This window comes from Ruditapes philippinarum, unplaced genomic scaffold (assembly GCF_026571515.1).
Source record: "Ruditapes philippinarum isolate M1 unplaced genomic scaffold, ASM2657151v2 ctg6828_1_1_1_1, whole genome shotgun sequence".
Lineage (NCBI taxonomy): Eukaryota > Metazoa > Mollusca > Bivalvia > Venerida > Veneridae > Ruditapes > Ruditapes philippinarum.
In genome coordinates this window covers 138,401-155,865 of record NW_026852366.1, presented here as the reverse complement: position 1 = coordinate 155,865, position 17,465 = coordinate 138,401, and the positions used below count along the sequence as shown (strand labels likewise).

The 17,465-nt window shown below is 31.1% G+C and overlaps 4 protein-coding genes across 4 annotated transcripts; 2 read left to right on the top strand and 2 right to left on the bottom strand.

The window, feature by feature from the left end:
• Positions 1 to 571: 571 nt before the first annotated feature.
• Positions 572 to 6,591, bottom strand: LOC132758199 (uncharacterized). Its single transcript, XM_060749758.1, has 7 exons — positions 6,451 to 6,591; positions 5,846 to 6,041; positions 4,367 to 4,470; positions 3,654 to 3,809; positions 2,503 to 2,688; positions 1,383 to 1,501; positions 572 to 781 (listed from the first exon to the last, which is right to left on the bottom strand). The coding sequence occupies exons 1-7, from the start codon at positions 6,497 to 6,499 to the stop codon at positions 587 to 589; spliced, it is 1,005 nt and encodes a 334-aa protein (XP_060605741.1). The 5' UTR covers positions 6,500 to 6,591; the 3' UTR covers positions 572 to 586.
• Positions 6,592 to 6,822: 231 nt separating this feature from the next.
• On the top strand, positions 6,823 to 11,534 carry LOC132758315 (uncharacterized). Its single transcript, XM_060749894.1, has 8 exons — positions 6,823 to 7,121; positions 7,723 to 7,915; positions 8,685 to 8,788; positions 9,177 to 9,332; positions 10,007 to 10,192; positions 10,675 to 10,793; positions 11,106 to 11,247; positions 11,518 to 11,534. The coding sequence occupies exons 1-8, from the start codon at positions 7,073 to 7,075 to the stop codon at positions 11,532 to 11,534; spliced, it is 966 nt and encodes a 321-aa protein (XP_060605877.1). The 5' UTR covers positions 6,823 to 7,072.
• Positions 11,535 to 11,550: 16 nt separating this feature from the next.
• Positions 11,551 to 14,107, top strand: LOC132758188 (chromatin assembly factor 1 subunit A-B-like). The gene is made up of 2 exons (XM_060749746.1): positions 11,551 to 12,236; positions 12,451 to 14,107. Exons 1-2 carry the CDS (start codon positions 12,137 to 12,139, stop codon positions 13,485 to 13,487), a joined length of 1,137 nt encoding a protein of 378 aa, XP_060605729.1. The 5' UTR covers positions 11,551 to 12,136; the 3' UTR covers positions 13,488 to 14,107.
• A 54-nt stretch (positions 14,108 to 14,161) lies between these two features.
• On the bottom strand, positions 14,162 to 16,860 carry LOC132758182 (uncharacterized). The gene is made up of 3 exons (XM_060749735.1): positions 16,759 to 16,860; positions 15,593 to 15,787; positions 14,162 to 15,272 (listed from the first exon to the last, which is right to left on the bottom strand). The coding sequence occupies exons 1-3, from the start codon at positions 16,805 to 16,807 to the stop codon at positions 14,287 to 14,289; spliced, it is 1,230 nt and encodes a 409-aa protein (XP_060605718.1). The 5' UTR covers positions 16,808 to 16,860; the 3' UTR covers positions 14,162 to 14,286.
• Between the last annotated feature and the right edge of the window lie 605 nt (positions 16,861 to 17,465).

Below are 17,465 nucleotides of genomic sequence, written 5' to 3'. Positions count from 1 at the left end.
TATTATTGTTGAGAATTGAATACCACTGAAGCCGGTGCTATGGGGCGTGAGGGATCAAACCAAGTCTGCTATTCTCTTGTAATTTTGTTGTGATTAATGCTTCCGAGGGATCACTTTGTTTCCAGATTTTTATACTTCACAACAGCAGGTGTTATATTTCTCTTGTCCTTCGGGATCATTGATGCCAGCACAATTAAGTGTTGAGATTTGAGTACCGCTCAAGCCGGTGCTCGGGGTCGTGAGGGATGTTGCACTTATTCATTATCCCTCATGTACATACTCAATCAAACCTAGTCTGCTATTCTCTTGTAATTTTGTTGTGCTAAATGATTCCGAGGGATCACTTTGTTTACAGATTTTTTTTCTAACTAAGCAAAAATGAACCATTTTTTGTGCATACGATTTATTTATTCCATACTTAAACATTCCATTGCATTCTGCTTAAGCCGGTGTTAGGGTGAGTGCATTAACGACTTCTATCCAAGTACAGACTTAATCAGTTTTTTTCCAATTCAGCCATGTGTACATTCTTTAAGATTTTTTATTTTACCGGTATCTATTTTTAAGACCTATTTTATTTAGGAGTCTAGAACATTTTCAATCCTAAGACGATTTTGATAGACATTGAATTACTCTTACTTCTTGGTGTAAGCTGCATGTTCAGCCCATCAGGAGTGTTTTGATATGCCTGCAATGGTTGATCGATTGGTGTTTGACCCTTTTTACAGCTGCCTGGAGTTTGTGAGACAGTTAAACTTCCATTAGTTGCTATAGAGGATACCTATAGATGGATATGAATTATCATTATGAGAATATGTAAGAAGTTTATCCTGATGATTTTATTGTAAGCGTATATTGCCATATATCTAAGAAGTAATTTTCTTTTTGTGCGTTTGTTTCATAACGTAATAAAAGAAACATGACATTATTTGAAACACACGGCAGAAAAATGACTTTTACTGATTAATGAATCATCTCAATTACTTATACACTGTATGTCAAAAACCGTGAAAGTGTTTTCATTTTTTTCAAGACCCAACGATTACGAGTATTGCATTAATATCTACATAATTTACAGGTTGATGGCCGATATTTCTTGTAACGAGTTGTTTAAAATATATGAAATATCACAGTCACTATTAATGAGCGAAAACTTCTCTCCGCGAAAACGATCCTTATGAAAAAAGCAAATTTTTGTATCTGCGAAAGTATGTAGGAATAAAATATGCCGATGATACACTTAACTACAGTTACTAAAATAAGTTATATATTTTGATTGACATCATGAAATGTCCGTCAAAACATCTTAATGAGAAACAGTATACATGTATACATGTATACATTTTCTTAATGAAAAGATTTACAATCATTAAGTCACTCACCATACATGTAAACCTATGTGTGCCACCTGAAGGGTTCACAGTATTATCTTCATTATACACTGTGTGATATGTGTAGCTACCAGATGTCAAACTGAACACACAAAACACACTGCCATTTTCTTAAAATGAAATTACAAGACAAATAAATAACGAGAAGATTATCATAATATTGTTATGATGTGATAAAAATTGAAATTTGAAAAACATGTGCTTTGGTGGCCAACTGTTCGTTGATTTCGAGCAATTATCCCCTTATGGCTTCGGGTTTGAAACCCCATAAGGACCTTTTGAGTCTTACATGTGAAGCGCTATCCATCTAGTTAACCAGAGGGCTTGTTTCACTGAGGTTTTACAGAGGTTTCTGCTCGTGCATGAAACAATAAGGGAGGGGCACCTGATGTCTTCCTTGAGAGTCGCCGTTTACCTTTACAGTGATATCCAAACCAGAAAAAATCACGTATGCCCAAAAGAAATAAATGTGATGGTGTCAAAAATTTAAGGCGATGAAAATAAAAACTCACTGGAATAGACATTAGACATAACAATGATCAAGAAATAGACACATTAATCGCATTGGTTGAACTTAAAATACTCATCTTCTTAGAAATGGCTACAAACATTACGTTGATTTAGAATCATCATTCTCTTCCGAAGAAGGTAAATATTGTATGACCGAAAAAAGCGATAAATGCATTGAATAAGGAATACACACTACATAATTGTAGGTAGTTCATATTCAAGAAAATTAAGTATTCAGCATAATTTAAACACTCTTGGTTGATATAGACAGGAAACAAAACATTTTGAAGGGTTTAACGCCCTCCTTGTCTGCATAAAGGTAGACCCTACGATAATATTGTTTAAAATGTATTTATTGTTTAAAAAAGAAACCTTCTTTCACTAATCTACACAGAAACGACCAGTAAAAGGTGATTGATGGGGTGAATCAAACCACTAACTAAAGTAAAATACAGATTTCTAGTAGATCACAGCTCAAATAAGTTAGTTGACAGTGAGCACTTCAAACTAGACACAGCATATCATGTTTAACTAAATAATCTTACATTTATAAAAATATTGATTTTAAAATGTAAATTAAATGCTATGCCTAACATATTACCAGAATATGAAATCTGAGTACTGCAAATTGTGTAGTTGAATGACATTTTCTCGTAATCTGTACAAACATCCCAAACTTCGCTACCAGTCCCACAGTAGTCTGTATTAGTGTCTTTATTTGTTACTGTGTAAAAATATTCTCCGAAAAAAGTCGATGGACATTCTTGTTTTGCAGCAACTTCACTTCCTTAGCAATAAATGATTATAATATTCTTAAACATATGAAATGATATACAATGTGTGATTATTTTTTTATATATAATAGAGAGTTAAAATCGTTCACCGATATTTGAAAATGTTTATATTCTGATACCTAAAGTCACTACTTTCTGTCTGAATTTGAGCACGTCGTATTCACTCAAAGTACTAGACTAAGTATGCATGCCAATACCTCTATTGCAATTCCAAATAATTGAGCCGCGTCACGACAAAACCATCGTAATGCGTTTGCGACCAGCATGAATCCAGACAAGCCTGCGCATCCGCGAAGTCTGATCAGGATCCATGCTGTTCGCTTACAAGCCCTATTACAAGTAGAGAAAGTGATAGCGAACAGCATGGATCCTGATCAGACTGCGCAAACCCGTTATGTTGGTTTTGTCATGACGCGGCACATATTATAACACTTGATCCGTCCGAAATTTATTTTGGGGAGATGGGGGTATCAATCACAAGCAAATATTCGAGGAACATTTTTCCTTCGATGCTAGCAGAAGTTTCTAGTGGTTCACATTTATTTGTTCACATACATGTAATACATATCGGTCAACACAATGCCTGGAACATGACGAGAGGTTAGACTTTCCATGTAATGGTTATAAAACAAAAGTATATTTAACTATTTTTGTTACAGACACATGTTAAGAAAATCCCATGCAAAGTTTGACGGTGTCACTTCATGTTAAACGTTGAATTCTGCTTAAGCCAGTGCTAGGGGGGCGTGGACGGTAGTTTGCACTTGACAGTACCGTCCATGAACAGGCTCAATCAAACCGAGCCTGCAACATTTTCAATTTTGCCGTGTTGGGCTTTCTTTAGAGATTCACATTTCTCTATTTTAGTCTGCAGAGACTTCGAAATATATTTATTAACAAACAATGTATATATATGTAATAGTACATAGTTTCATTTATATCTATTTGAAAGCCTTACCTTGTTTTACAAGTATATGATATTCACCAGTTTCCGGATATGCCGCTGCTTGGGCAGCGTTACTTGTGGTAAAACATAACTGCTGTACAGGGTCCGATACCGACATAGAAGCTAGCGTTGTTGATATTCTCTCTTCACGGTATTTTTCCTCTTCCGCTAGTTCAGAAACAAATTATTGCATTGGTATAAATTAAAACAGAAAACAAAAACACACGTCTAGGTTCGTTTTTGGAACGACGAAATGAATTATGCTATATACTCAGTTTTTTTTTTTGCGAAACATACCCGTTATAACTTGTACTTAGAAATCAACTTCATCCAATAAATATTGAATATATTTTTCATCTTACCGCTAATGTTAAGTGGTGTAAACACGCGATGAAAATACAAAACGCGACTTATACAAGTGGAAACCAAAAGGTTTATAGCATATTCTACCTAAACAGTTCTTTTAAACACTGCAAAATATATGAACTGGCGCAGTGCTTAGGACTTTATACCATCAAATTGACTTCCTATTCATCCCACGCTTTGTTTTCTAAATGAATTGGTAATTTAACATATAAAATATACTTTTATGAGACCTTTTGTCCTGTACCATTTCAGACACAAAACTTCATATTTCTTATGGGCGATTATTGTGCTTTTTCTGTATCCATCTGATTTTGAGGCAGATGTTCATATCAATTCGAATTTAAGTTGTTGTCACTTACCCCACAAGAGATAGTAATAATATGATTGCGAGGTTATTTCCGTTAACTCCATGCACAAATAAGCTGTATATGTTTCTTGAAGTATTGTGATATTCTGTGTTTGTCTGAAACGAAATTTTATGAAATAAATAATAAAATCTAATCCAATTAATAGTTTCTTGTATCATAAACTGTTAGTCGTTGCATACCAGAATATTAAAAAACAACTTTGATTCAAGTACATTTAAATGAATAAATTTAAGGCAGTACTTCGTACGTTATAATGTGTGCTTACGGGAAAATGTCATTGTTATATCGTTTTCCATGCTATAAATTGAAATTGTTCACCCAAACCAAAAACAGATTTCGTCGTACCATTCCTGTATGAAAATGTAACTAAGCCCCCTTTTTAACTTTTATTAAGCAAAATCGGTAACAAGCATGGACAAAATATACTACTAGCGAATCTTAACTCTTAAAGCAATTCTGTTATAAAATAAGTTGTGTGTTATTCTCGTCCAATTACCATAATTAAAATGCAACAGAATATCAGTGAAAGAATAATGTTACTTTTTGAACTTATCAAAATGACATGTAGTTTACGTTTAAGCATAGGTGTTTGATTTAAAGTGTACACAACTGCATACATACATTTGCCACCTGGAGTTAACAAATTTAGTGTTTAGAAACGAATACATTTAAAATACCTTGATGAATGAAATGTGTTTGTATAACGTTTTCCTTATAATGGGATGGCACATGCATAAAATCATTTTAAATGGTTGAAAACATATATTATTTTGTCCAAGCTATTTCAATTCTGTTAACGTACTAATTTCATGTGTGTTACATGTAAGTAACATATCCATGATTTTTAGTTACAATTCTGTCAAGAACCGAACAAAATATTTTATCGGTTTATGAATTTCATAAAAGATGTGTAATTTGATATAGCTTTAATATGATCTGCATTGTACTGAATACAAATTCTTAACTTAAATTGAAAGAAGCATGAGAAAAATTCTAAAATGAAAAATGAAATAAATCAAGTAAGTAAGACATTTTTGTCATGTTGAAATATGAAATATACTCTAATGATATAACATTTATTCAACACCTTATAAATTCTACCAATGAATTTGCAGCATTTTAGCCTCGTGATTTTCCATTAGAAATTATCAGATACATTATCAGTATCGTGCCCCATTATTATAGCATAAGTCTAAAATATATACATGTATATCAAATCCAAATCGTAATACAGTTATAGAGTTCAAAATATCTATATCAAAAGCATATCGTACCTTATATTGCCTCATTTAAAAAAAAACAGTTCGTTAATAAAGTAAGAAAGTTCTGTAATATTGCTCTCAATTACAAAATAATTAACAAATAAAGCACACAAAAAGTAAATGTTTCAACGTGCTTTGAAGATAAGCATCAGTTACACTGAAATATTTCAAATTATTTGTTTGGGGAAACTATACATTTTTAACTTACATCATTATAAGATATAGCTTTGAACCTTCATTGCTGGTATGGAAACATTCCCATTCTTCATACACGGTACTAACGCCTAAAGTTTGAAAATCCCACCCTGTCATGTTGGTAGTGCTAAATGTCAGCTCCTCCTTATCGCTGTCGATCCAAACCGAGTTTTGGAATTGTTCAGGTAAAGTGCATGCTGCGGATGCTCCTGAAATAAGAACAAATGGTATAGCTTATATGGAAATCTTCTACTTATTTTTTATAACAACGTAATACGATCCAAGTATGGTACGTCCCCTGTGTATAACTAATTGAATTAGCGATCTTACTTTTTTATCATAATTGATATATGTCATGGTAACAGGGGTACTGCTTCAACCCTGCTTCTACCTCATGTTAGCTATCAAAGAAGTATCTTGAAAAATATACATTTACTTCAAGGAAACGGTGATTTGCGCAGAGATTATTTAGGATGTATTCAGATTGAAGCAATTTATTACACCTTAAGATGCACAATTAAAAAAAATAATTCAGCAAGGTCCGCCAAGTCAACAATTTTACAACACAAACTAATAAGTTATGATTAATAAACAAATAAAAAATTCTTATGTTATTACCTTGTCGGAGAAAAATATTTAATATCCCTAAATAAATCAAAACTTCCATATTTTTTGTTAGCCTGCTTATAAAATGTCCATGGCGAGATCTAACTTAAATTCAAAAGCTAGTGTTTTCATTATGGAAAAGCGATCTATATCAATCAATCAATGAAAACAAAAGGTATTATAACTAAATGAGGCGTGTCTTTTTTCAACGTCAATAGGTTTGGGTTTTTAAGTGTACATAAATATGCCATCGATAAAAAAAAGTTTTAGATTTCAAAGTACCCTGAGAGTGTTTTTTTTTTTGTTTTTTTTTTAAATTGATTTAATGTATAAGCTATCTATATATTTGAAAATTTATTAACAATAGGAAATTGCAAAAAAGACAAAACAACAACAACAACGCATTTAAATAAGAACTTTTATCGACCCCGGTATTTAAAAGTAATTATCGTTAACATTTGTATTTGTAAACAATTATGTTTTTCGCATACCGTCGTCGTACCTAAAACAATAGTTATCTTATCTTAAGTTTCCCGAAATCGATAACCGAAACGTGATCTTTGGAGTTTTGTGTTAGTGACTATTTTACAAATATTTTTGTAATGGAAAGAATTTTACATGAACTACTGCAAAAATGTTATTTTTTCTTTATATGTGGATCCTTATTATTCATCTTTTCCGAGGTATGTGTTTTGATTTTCTTATAAATTATACAATATAATATTATCTTTATTTCTTAAGACAACGTGCGAGATAATCTTTTTTTAACGTACAAATTTTATATTTGATACAAATATACCTTTTTATGTGTTAATCTAGGAATAAAATATCTGATACAATAATAGTTGTATATAGTTTTTATATATTATACCTGTCGTATCTTTCTATGATGGGCATTGAAAGAAAATTCTTCATAACCATCAGCATAACCGTCGTCGTCATCAATTTGATTTTATTTGCTTTCTTTTCATTTTAATTGTTCTTTTATTATCCTTGCCCATATAAATGTATATTATGTATACGTTACTCACATTCTGAACTTGGCTTGATTGACTGGCATGGTTGACAATCAAGAAATGATCATAATATTACATGCATGTGTAAGTCTTTCACCAACTTCACGGCATTTGTCCTGAAAGTTGGTTTAGAAACAAATGATGTTGAAGATTCTCCACATTAAGATATATTTTAAATTTACCCACATAAATGTGGAAAACAAATGTATCAGTAGCAAGAAGTGTAGTAATGAGTATGGTAAAGATGTGATTAATATTCAAATTCCAGAGATCGCCTCATTTTGTGAATTACCGGAGCAATTCCAAAACTCGGTTTGGATTGACAGCGATAAAGGGGAGCTGAAGTTTAGCACCACTAACATGACAGGGTGGGAATTTCAAACAGAAAACGGGGACTTGTTTGAGAATTGGGAATGTCTGCATACTAGTACTGATTCAACGAAACTCCTCCTCATCATGGTGTAAGGAATTCTATGTTACTTATTCTGTTCAATCATTGCATTTTAAAGTCGCACGTACATGAAATATAACAAAATATCAAACTATTCTGCTATTATAGTCAACTGATAAAATAAACGTTTATCAATTATTGGCATTAATTAATTAATTAATTAATTCATTCATTCATTCATTCATTCATTCATTCATTCATTCATTTATATACGAGTTATCGAAATTGATTAATCTTTAACATGGTCTTTTATTTATTCATTTAGATACAAGTTATAGAAATTGATTAATCTTTAAATTGGTCTTTTATTTATTTATCTATTTACGACTTATCGGAATTGAATATATTAATCTTTAACATGGTCTTTTACGATCAGTTCAATAGAAATAAGAGCAAAGAGTCAGCGACTAGAGACAACAAAGTTTCTCGTACTATGTGCATGTAGCACCAAACGCGGTAGATATGGTTAACATTTTCAGAGCTAAAATAGAAAAGGGCATTGTTGCAATTTTGTTTGCAAATTTTACGCTTTATTTGTCAATTTTAACATAGTTTTCACAATGCTTTGTATTTCTGACTTTGGAACAGTCAGCAGAAAAAATAGAAGGAATTTTCAATATGATTTATTATTTGTTTTGACAAACGAAAAGCATTTCAATGCTTATTATTTACTTTGCCGCTCACTTGTATATGGCAATCAAAGGCTAACAGTTGATTTTACAAGAAAGCATCATATGTTTTAACATTTAGTGCATTAAAAGTTAAAATTTACGTTTAAGACAAACACAGAACATCACAATACTAGGTGCGCCGTATACAGCTTACTTGTGTATGGAATTGAAAGAAATAACATCGCAATCATATTATTACTATCTTTTGTGGGGTAAGTTGAAATTAATCAATATATCAATCAGATTTATTAAATTATCATGCCATTCTCTGGTTGTTTAATACCAGTTAAGTGTTGCAAAACAGCTGTAAGTAAACTGGAGCAATCTGTAAATGCATACACCACCCTGTATCACACTATATAATGTTTCATTAAATTCACTTGTTGTAATTTTACGTTTCATGCTTGTACAATAAGAATGCATTGGTAATGCCAACTTGTATGTTTTAAAAATGAATTAAAAGTAAAATAGTAGTAGTAGATAACCTTAACAACCACGAGTACATTGTAAGATTAATTAATAATAACTTATTCATTAAGTAATCATATTCATTCAGAATATATGCAATTTACCCTTTAAGCAAGATGTTACTATTTTAAGCTGAAGAGGAGAAATATCGATATGAGAGGATATCGGCAACTCTTTCGTCTACAGTAGTTTCTGATCCAGTAAAACAGCTGTGTTTTAGTACAGAAACCGCTTCACAAGCAGCAGAATTTCCAGAAACTGGCGAATATCATGTACTTGTCAAACAAGGTAAAGCTATTTGTGTGTTAAGAGATGATAAAATATTATCTACTGTTTATATTGAGTGTCGTTGCATTGCTAGTCAAAAGAAATATTTAAAATTGCTATAATTATTTAGGTAAGAAATCTCAAACAAATGTTTAATATCTATATAAATTCATCAAATATATTTTCTGAAAATACATATACATGTACATTTAAAAAGGATTATGTATTTTTCTTTACAGTTGATTCATCATTTTACTTATTTGTAACTATAATACAAATTATCTTTATTATACAGATTAATAATAAGTAATACGCTTGCTTCTAACGCATATCTGTCATGCATTGCGATCTTTACAGTAAATAAATACAAATTTGAAATAGATACAATCTAAATACCAAACAAACTTTATACTTTTAATTGTTCATGTCATAAACCGTGGTTCAGTTGATCATTGAAACGTTTGTATAAAACAAAAGTGGAGTGTAGTAAAGGTCAGCGTCAATGTTTATGAACATATATCTTGAATCTTGCATGACCATATTGATATCATATGACGGTGATGGCACTACTGCATAACAAATATTATCTTTTCCATTTATTCTATTTTTTGTATTTTACTCTACAAACAAGTTAGGATATAATCAGCTATGTTCGTACATTGTACTTACCAACTGAGTTAGACTGTATCTTTCAGGAAGTGAAGTGTTCGCTAAACAAGAATGTCCATCGACGTTTTTCGGAGAATATTTTTACATTGTCAAAGATTTAGAATCAAAGAATAGCTATTGCGGGACTGGTAACGAAGTTTGGGATGTCTGTACAGATTATGAGCGAATGACATTCAACTACACTATTTGTGATACAAAGATTTCTTATTCTGGTGAAAAGATTATTCTCAAATACCATTACCACTAGGATTTTCTTTACAGAACATACATAATTCGAAAATACTACGAGCATATATTTATTTGAATGATATGTTTTAGAAGTAGTCAAGAAAAGGTTGCCTTTTTGTGCCATCTTATTTTCAAAACAATTGATAAAACTACACGATTTTGTTAATTACTTTTAAGTGATTACGAAATTTACATAATTTCTTATTTTACATTAATTAAATGATAATGCAGTTTCCTTGGTAATTTGAATAAATCCATAATAAAAATACACGCTACTTCTTTCTTAGTTTAAATGTGCTGAAGTTCGTCAGGCAAGATGATGTAACTATTCAAAATCTGTCTATATTTTCTTGCAGCTGAAATATACATATCTATCTTCAGTGCTTTACGTTTTCATCGCCATGCTTTATTTAGGGTTGCATATGTGTTACATTATAAATCGCTATAAATGTGCTTTCTGTTTAAGGGAATGGAAGTGTATTTTGTGTTTTTACTCTAACATTTGGGAGCTACACATATCACACCCTGTATAATGAAGATAATTTTGTGAATCATTCAAATGGTACACATAGATTTACATGCATGGTACGTTCATATAATCTGTCTTCAGAAAACATGTTTTATTTAGCTTAACTCCAGTAAGGTCACAAAATTTGAATATTTTTACATTCATTATTTTGGGCACTTAAAACAGAAAATGGATGCAAAAGATATTTAAGAAATATACGCAGAATAAATTAAAAATCTCCCTGCTATTTGAGCTTGATATGAGTTTAGATCCTTGCAACACGTTTCAATTTTGAATCATTTGTCGCATCTACAATTCTAATAAATGTCATTTTTACTTGTTGCTAATATTTGAGCTGTAAAGATATAACATTTTAAAATTGCATCTAGGTATCAAGTAGAAACTCTGACGGGAGTCTCAATGTTTCACAAACTCCAGGAAGCTGTAGAAAGGGACAAACACCTTCTGAACAACCGGTGTTTGCTTCCAATATGTCTTCTGCAGGACTGAACATGCAACTTACACCAAGAAGTAAGTACAAATATTTACAGGGTAAATTCCTTGGACTAAAGTGTTTATTGCAAGTAATGTACAGTTGTGTTAAATTTGTTATTGCCATATGTACGCATTTAGTATCGTATGACTTAAACAGTAATAAGTGATTATCATTATTCTACAAATGATTCGATATGAATATCGTTTTTAGTATTGTCTAAAACATAATCAGTTGTTTCTCATATGATATTGAAAACATTTCAATTAGTGCACTATGACAATTCTCGTTTTTTGTTTCTTTTTCAGAGCTGTGTCGTAAGTGATTGAATCAGTAAAAGCTCTTGTACATAACAACATACCAACATAAAGACTATTTTCTTGTCTGAAAGATAAATAGATCACTGTGCTAAAAGCTTAAGTTTACATTTTCTATTTATTACTATTATTCTGATAACGAAGGATGTTGCATATGTATGATGTAATCTTAGAGAAAAAAAATATTTTGGTACAGTGTATTATAGGGTGCCTGAGAAAAATGATAAAAAGAAAGAATTACAGATTCCGTTTTGCTTGACTGTACTCACTGAAATAACACAAAATACAGATTAAGTGTCTGCTCTCAATATTATAAGTATAATATCTCGATAGATTTTAATATTTGCTTTTCCTCTGGTATACATGATTTTCATGAAATTCCTATACATGACAATCAGATTTTAAATACATTTGTCTATGTATTTATCGTTTTTGTTTATATATATTTAACTTATACATATATGAGTGATGAGAGCAATATAATATTAATACATCTACTGATGTTTTTCTACAAGCCAAACGAGCTGAAGGACCATGCAATGGACTTTCCGCTGCAGCAATTGCTGGCATTGTCATAGGCACACTCGTGTTGACAATTATCATCATAAATATGATCGTCTGTTTGAAAGGGAAATGCTGTCGAGAGAGACGTACCTTCAACCAGAAGAAAAGAATTTCATCTCAACACGACACATCAGAAATTATTTCAGGTACTATCGTTTTATTAACTTAAATTAACCCCAACATTTTAATGTGTATAAATTAATTATTGAGACTCCTTGCACTAGGTAAATGACCGGTAAAAACTTAGCTAACTTTAAGAAAGTCTTGACAGACAAGTTTATACGAAATTGAATTTATATCGTTAGTATACGTGTATAAGTTTGAACTAACATACATTCACTTTAAAATCATACCTTTTAGAAAAAGTTATTAACGAAGAACCAAAAAACCAAACAAGCAAAGAGAAATTGTATATTAACAATGGTATTCAAACGACACTATCATCCAATGACGAAACCGCGACACAAGGAAAATCGCTTAATAATAAAGACGAACGATCGCAGTTCAACAATGATGACATGTTTGATTTATCACTTGAAATGAGTAGACCTGATCACAAAACATCAGGGCAGATGAGTACTTCTACCATAAACTCTGATAAAAATACAACTGAATGTACCCAAGAGGATATAATACTAGGTAAATGCAGTGTACCTTGTATTGCTAACCAGGAATTGAACGGGAACGTTTCTTGTGGGAGTAAACTTACTGATGATATTGTCGAGCCTTTAGATTCAAATGACGTCGAGAACATTATAGAAAACAAAAGTGACGAAATAGTTGTAACACGTATCACGAAAATCGAAAAACCATTAAGAAAAGATATGCCACATTTGAATTCTACAGAAAATATCTTTTCTGACTTTGATGCCACTGTGACTAATGAGACTGAAAATTACAACATTTCTAAAAGCGACTTAAGTATTATAATAGACTGTGTAGAAAATAAAAATAATCAGAAAAATGTTTTCGTATTTTCAAGAGATGATAGTGCTCTGGATATGGAAACAGACAATAAAACAATGAGTAAAATTAAAACACAAGACAGAATGCATAAGTCTGAAGGAAACTTAGTGGATGCTATAGAAAAAGGGAATTCGACACGTATATCTTCAGAGATATCTTATGAACCTCTCGAATGGAATTTTGTGTACAGATCTCCATACGCTTTGTCTGATAAACAAAAGCAAGATATCATTGATAAAAGAGTAAAATTAAAAAAGAAGAAAGAGCAAATTAAAAGACAAAAAGAAAAAGAAAAGGAGAAGCGACTTCAAAAAAATCAGTTAGCATTTGAAAAGTGGAAACAGAGTAAAATGAAGACAACAACGGCGAAAAATAAAAGCTTAGAAAATGTTTATGAGAAAGCAAAAAGTACATTTTGGTATCCAACTTGAAAAAAAACCCGCTCTTAAAGGATCAACGCAAGCAAATTACGTCTGGTACTGGACTTTAATCTTTTTCAGCCTAAATCTAAACATTGAACTCTCTATGCAAAATAAATTTATCAAACTAAGTCATATACGTATAACTAAATTGGTAGCATTGCAAGTTGTATGTCCCAGATGTAAAATAGGTATGAATCGTTACATAAATAACAAGAGAGGGAGGCAGCATAAAACATATTTTTAGTTCAAGTTGTTTGTCGTGCATTTGTTGGAATTGAAACACATAGTTACTAATGTAAAAAGGAATAGCCGATTCATTATTTGATGATTTAGACGGACGCTTATAGTATTAAACAAAACTTGTTATTCAATATATATTTAAAAGATATTATGTTTGTCCTTAGTGAAGAAATCAGACATTTTTGATAAACGATATGTGTTTCTGAAATTTTAGTTGTCCTGTGAGATTATGTTCTTTAATTATATGTATGCTATCAGACGAGTATTTCAATGTACTACGTTTGTGTAAATCAGCATTTTATTTCGCACGTTTGATACTGTTTTAGAGATTACAATATTTGTCATTATTTCATGCTATTTTGCATATTTTTTGTGTGTTCGAACGTACTTGCTGGCTTTGTGGATTTCAAATAAATAAGATGATACTAGTACTTTTTGTTTACTTTTATCATAAAGTATTATATACTTGCATGATTATGACTTTTCAACGTTGTGGAAATGTATTTATTCTTCCACACTGAAGTAAATGAATATATTCTAGAGAGGATAAATGATAATAAGTCATTGATTACGGATACCAGTAATTATATTTATTAAATTTTCTTTTGTTAAAAGACCCAATGTCTCCTTCGTAATGTTTCTCGCCCTGTTTTCGTAGTTTCCATTTCTCAAATGCTAGTTTATTTTCATACTGTTGTCTTTCCTTATCAGCTAACTTTTGTTTCAATGCTAGCATTCTTCGCTTACGAATTTTAAGCTTTAACTCATAACGCTCACGCTTTTGTTTATCTGTCATTGCATATGGAGATATATAATCGAAATTCCATTGGAATGATTTGCTCGTTACTTTAGATATTAAAGATGATCTTCTTTTCAATGATTTTATTTTCATATCATCAGTTAATGTTCCTTCGGATCGACTGGATACCTTTGTTGCTTCGTGCATTTCAACCTCTATCGTACTTTGAGATTTGAGATTCAAATCACTGTCATCGCGAGTTATTTCAAAAGCTCTTGGAGCGATATTTTTTCTCTCAAATCTGATCGATTGTAGATGTAAGCCTTCGTCACTCTTTGATTTCCATTCACTCTCCGATTTGTATGTCATAGCTGGATCATATTCTGAGAAAATGTGTTCTGTAGAGTTTAAATAAGGTAAATCTTTCCTCAAAATATTTTCATTTTCAATTACACGTGTGATGGATACTTCACTTTTTATATCCTGTGTTGTTTCACTTTCACAGTTGATTGTCTTTACCAAATCCTCACCAGATGACTTTGGTTCATCTGGTTTGCTCTCAAATGTTTCTGATTCTTCAGTTTGTGTTTGTATCTTATCGGTTTTCACTGAGACAGTCATATCCTCACTTATTTTGTTAGCTTCATATTGTTCCACTTTTTCATTTTCTTTATCAATGTCACCCGCTTCAGTAGTGCTTGCCTCATTGTCAATTTGATAAAACGTTAGTTTAGATTCATCTCTTACGCTTACACCAGACGCACTTATATTTTCGTCTACTTCTGGGATGTCAGGCAATTTTTCGATAAGCGTTTCTAAAATATATGTACATAAATTCAGGTTTACATATTGCTTCTATGTATTGTGAAAAGAAATTCTAAACAAACACAATCTACATTTTAATTTAAGATAAAAATATGGATTGCAACTTAAATGGCACCATAAATTATAACATTATAACAGTTCTACAACAATTGTAACTAATTATTTAAAAAGACGATACACCATATTACATAAGATGAATGAGAAAACCATTTTATTATGCACCCGCATACCGTTTACAATAAAGATTAACAGAAGGGAATATATTGAATATTTAACTTTTAATAAAGTTCTATGTTATGACTGTATTCACCTGAAATCGTTGTTGGCTTTTTTGGAACTTTCTTTGTCTTGTTTGATATTGTATTTTGTCTTCGTTGTTTATGCCATGTCTTTTTCAAGCAGATGACAACTATGATGACGATTGCCGTGATTATAACAATAGCTACTAGAACGATTCCTATTATAGCTCCTGGTGACGTCACATCATAACCGTTTGCAGACTGCACTAAAATATAAATCATATAGCAATCTTTCAGCAAATTATATACCAATGTATATATTGATAAATTAATACAAAAAGCAAAAGGAAAATACGTGTAAATTATCTCATTGCATTAATCATAATTACTTTGTAAAGGTTCTTATGTAATTCAATGAATATTTCAATATCTTGTGTGGATCCATGGAATGGAATGCATTTTTGTTTTAGATCCTGTCTAATAAATTTGAGATCGGGATAAACAAGATTATATATAATACAAAAGTAACTGACTATATCAGACAGTATGCGACAACACACATTTTAATAAACAAATGACATTTCTTTCTGTTAATCGGTAAATTAAAATCATATCAAACGGCTTTGATTAAAAGAGCAAGTAGAGAATATTCATGAGGCATGAAAAAGTGGAGCATCTCAGGAAAATACAACAAAAAAATACAACAACAACAAAAATAAATGTCTACCAGGGCTAGTTGAATTGCCCATTTCATAGTCTATAACATAGTGCCCATATCAAATAAATTCAGTCTTATCCAACTCTTGACAAAGAAAAATATCTTTATCGAAATTTATCTTATTTGGATCTAGTTTACTGGAGGATGGTAATATATCTTATAGCGAAAACGTTAGGTCACCCAGGACGCCTCCGTAATTCAATCATTTTTAAGTTCATGCATGTTCAATTTTCAATTCAGTTACATGCACTTTGAATATAACTTTCAAGAATATTATGTAGTATCAAGTATAAATTTGTTCTTTTTTATTTTTTGTTATCTATCTATTAAAAGATATGAAACTGGTCGAATCTGCATGAATTATATTTTATCAAAGGAAAAAACCATTAGGCATAATTTGACGTACTTTGGTTTTATGTGGCTTACAACTTGTAAATAAAAAAAAATATTTGAGTAATGCTAGGATAAAATGAAGTGCAGAAAATAATAAACATATTAATATAGATCCTTTAAAATTACCTCGGCATATTGGTAAAATATAAATCCACAAAATAATTTTAAGCGTCATTTTTTATTTTAGTTAGTTCTATTTGGGTTTATTTACGTTAGATTCGGTCATACTTTCAAAAGACAAAAGAAGCCAATGAGGCGTGTAAGCTCATACAAGTGATTATTAATACGTGAATAAAAACAAAAAGAAACGTTTAAAGCTGGGTATATCAAGGTACAAAATTTAAGTCGTATCGACATTTTAAGTTTGAAGTTTGTTACTGTTTAAATAATTGTTAAAGGGCTTGAGGTTAGAGGCGGGAGCTAAACAATACAATTGCTATGGCTTAAAAATATCTAAACAAAAATGTATACTGTTTTTAATTTACAATTTTCTTTAAATATTATCGTATATAAGTCAAATGAAAGAACAAACATGAAAATGTGTCTGTGTATTTTAAACTTTTTTTCTTTGTTTTTGGTTGTGTTATTTTTAAAGAATTTAAAGATAAGTTTCTTCCCCTCCGACTGTAACAGAAAATCTCTTTATAATCGTACTTTTTAATTGATATTTTGAGTTAACTAAAAGGTATTCACGGTAAACTTTACACATATGGGTATCACAACACAGTCTGTCAACACAGGGTGAGACCCAAAGTGTCATCTCGGGAAATGAGTTAGACTATCATGTCGTCTGCACAAATTTCGATATCTATTAATATATATAAAAAAACAAC

Excerpts from the sequence above, each read along its gene's own strand:
- LOC132758315 (XM_060749894.1), top strand. The coding sequence starts at position 7,073 with ATGTTATTTTTTCTTTATATGTGGATCCTTATTATTCATCTTTTCCGA. Across the intron at positions 7,122-7,722 it reads TATTATTCATCTTTTCCGAG|AGATCGCCTCATTTTGTGAA; the intron begins GTATGTGTTTTG and ends TTCAAATTCCAG. Across the intron at positions 10,794-11,105 it reads CACATAGATTTACATGCATG|GTATCAAGTAGAAACTCTGA; the intron begins GTACGTTCATAT and ends AATTGCATCTAG.
- LOC132758188 (XM_060749746.1), top strand. The coding sequence starts at position 12,137 with ATGATCGTCTGTTTGAAAGGGAAATGCTGTCGAGAGAGACGTACCTTC. Across the intron at positions 12,237-12,450 it reads CACATCAGAAATTATTTCAG|AAAAAGTTATTAACGAAGAA; the intron begins GTACTATCGTTT and ends CATACCTTTTAG.
- LOC132758182 (XM_060749735.1), bottom strand. The coding sequence starts at position 16,807 with ATGACGCTTAAAATTATTTTGTGGATTTATATTTTACCAATATGCCGA. Across the intron at positions 15,788-16,758 it reads TATTTTACCAATATGCCGAG|TGCAGTCTGCAAACGGTTAT; the intron begins GTAATTTTAAAG and ends TTTATATTTTAG. Across the intron at positions 15,273-15,592 it reads AAAGCCAACAACGATTTCAG|AAACGCTTATCGAAAAATTG; the intron begins GTGAATACAGTC and ends CATATATTTTAG.
- LOC132758199 (XM_060749758.1), bottom strand. The coding sequence starts at position 6,499 with ATGGAAGTTTTGATTTATTTAGGGATATTAAATATTTTTCTCCGACAA. Across the intron at positions 2,689-3,653 it reads TCATATACTTGTAAAACAAG|GAAGTGAAGTTGCTGCAAAA; the intron begins GTAAGGCTTTCA and ends TTTATTGCTAAG. Across the intron at positions 1,502-2,502 it reads TACTCAGATTTCATATTCTG|AAAATGGCAGTGTGTTTTGT; the intron begins GTAATATGTTAG and ends TTTCATTTTAAG.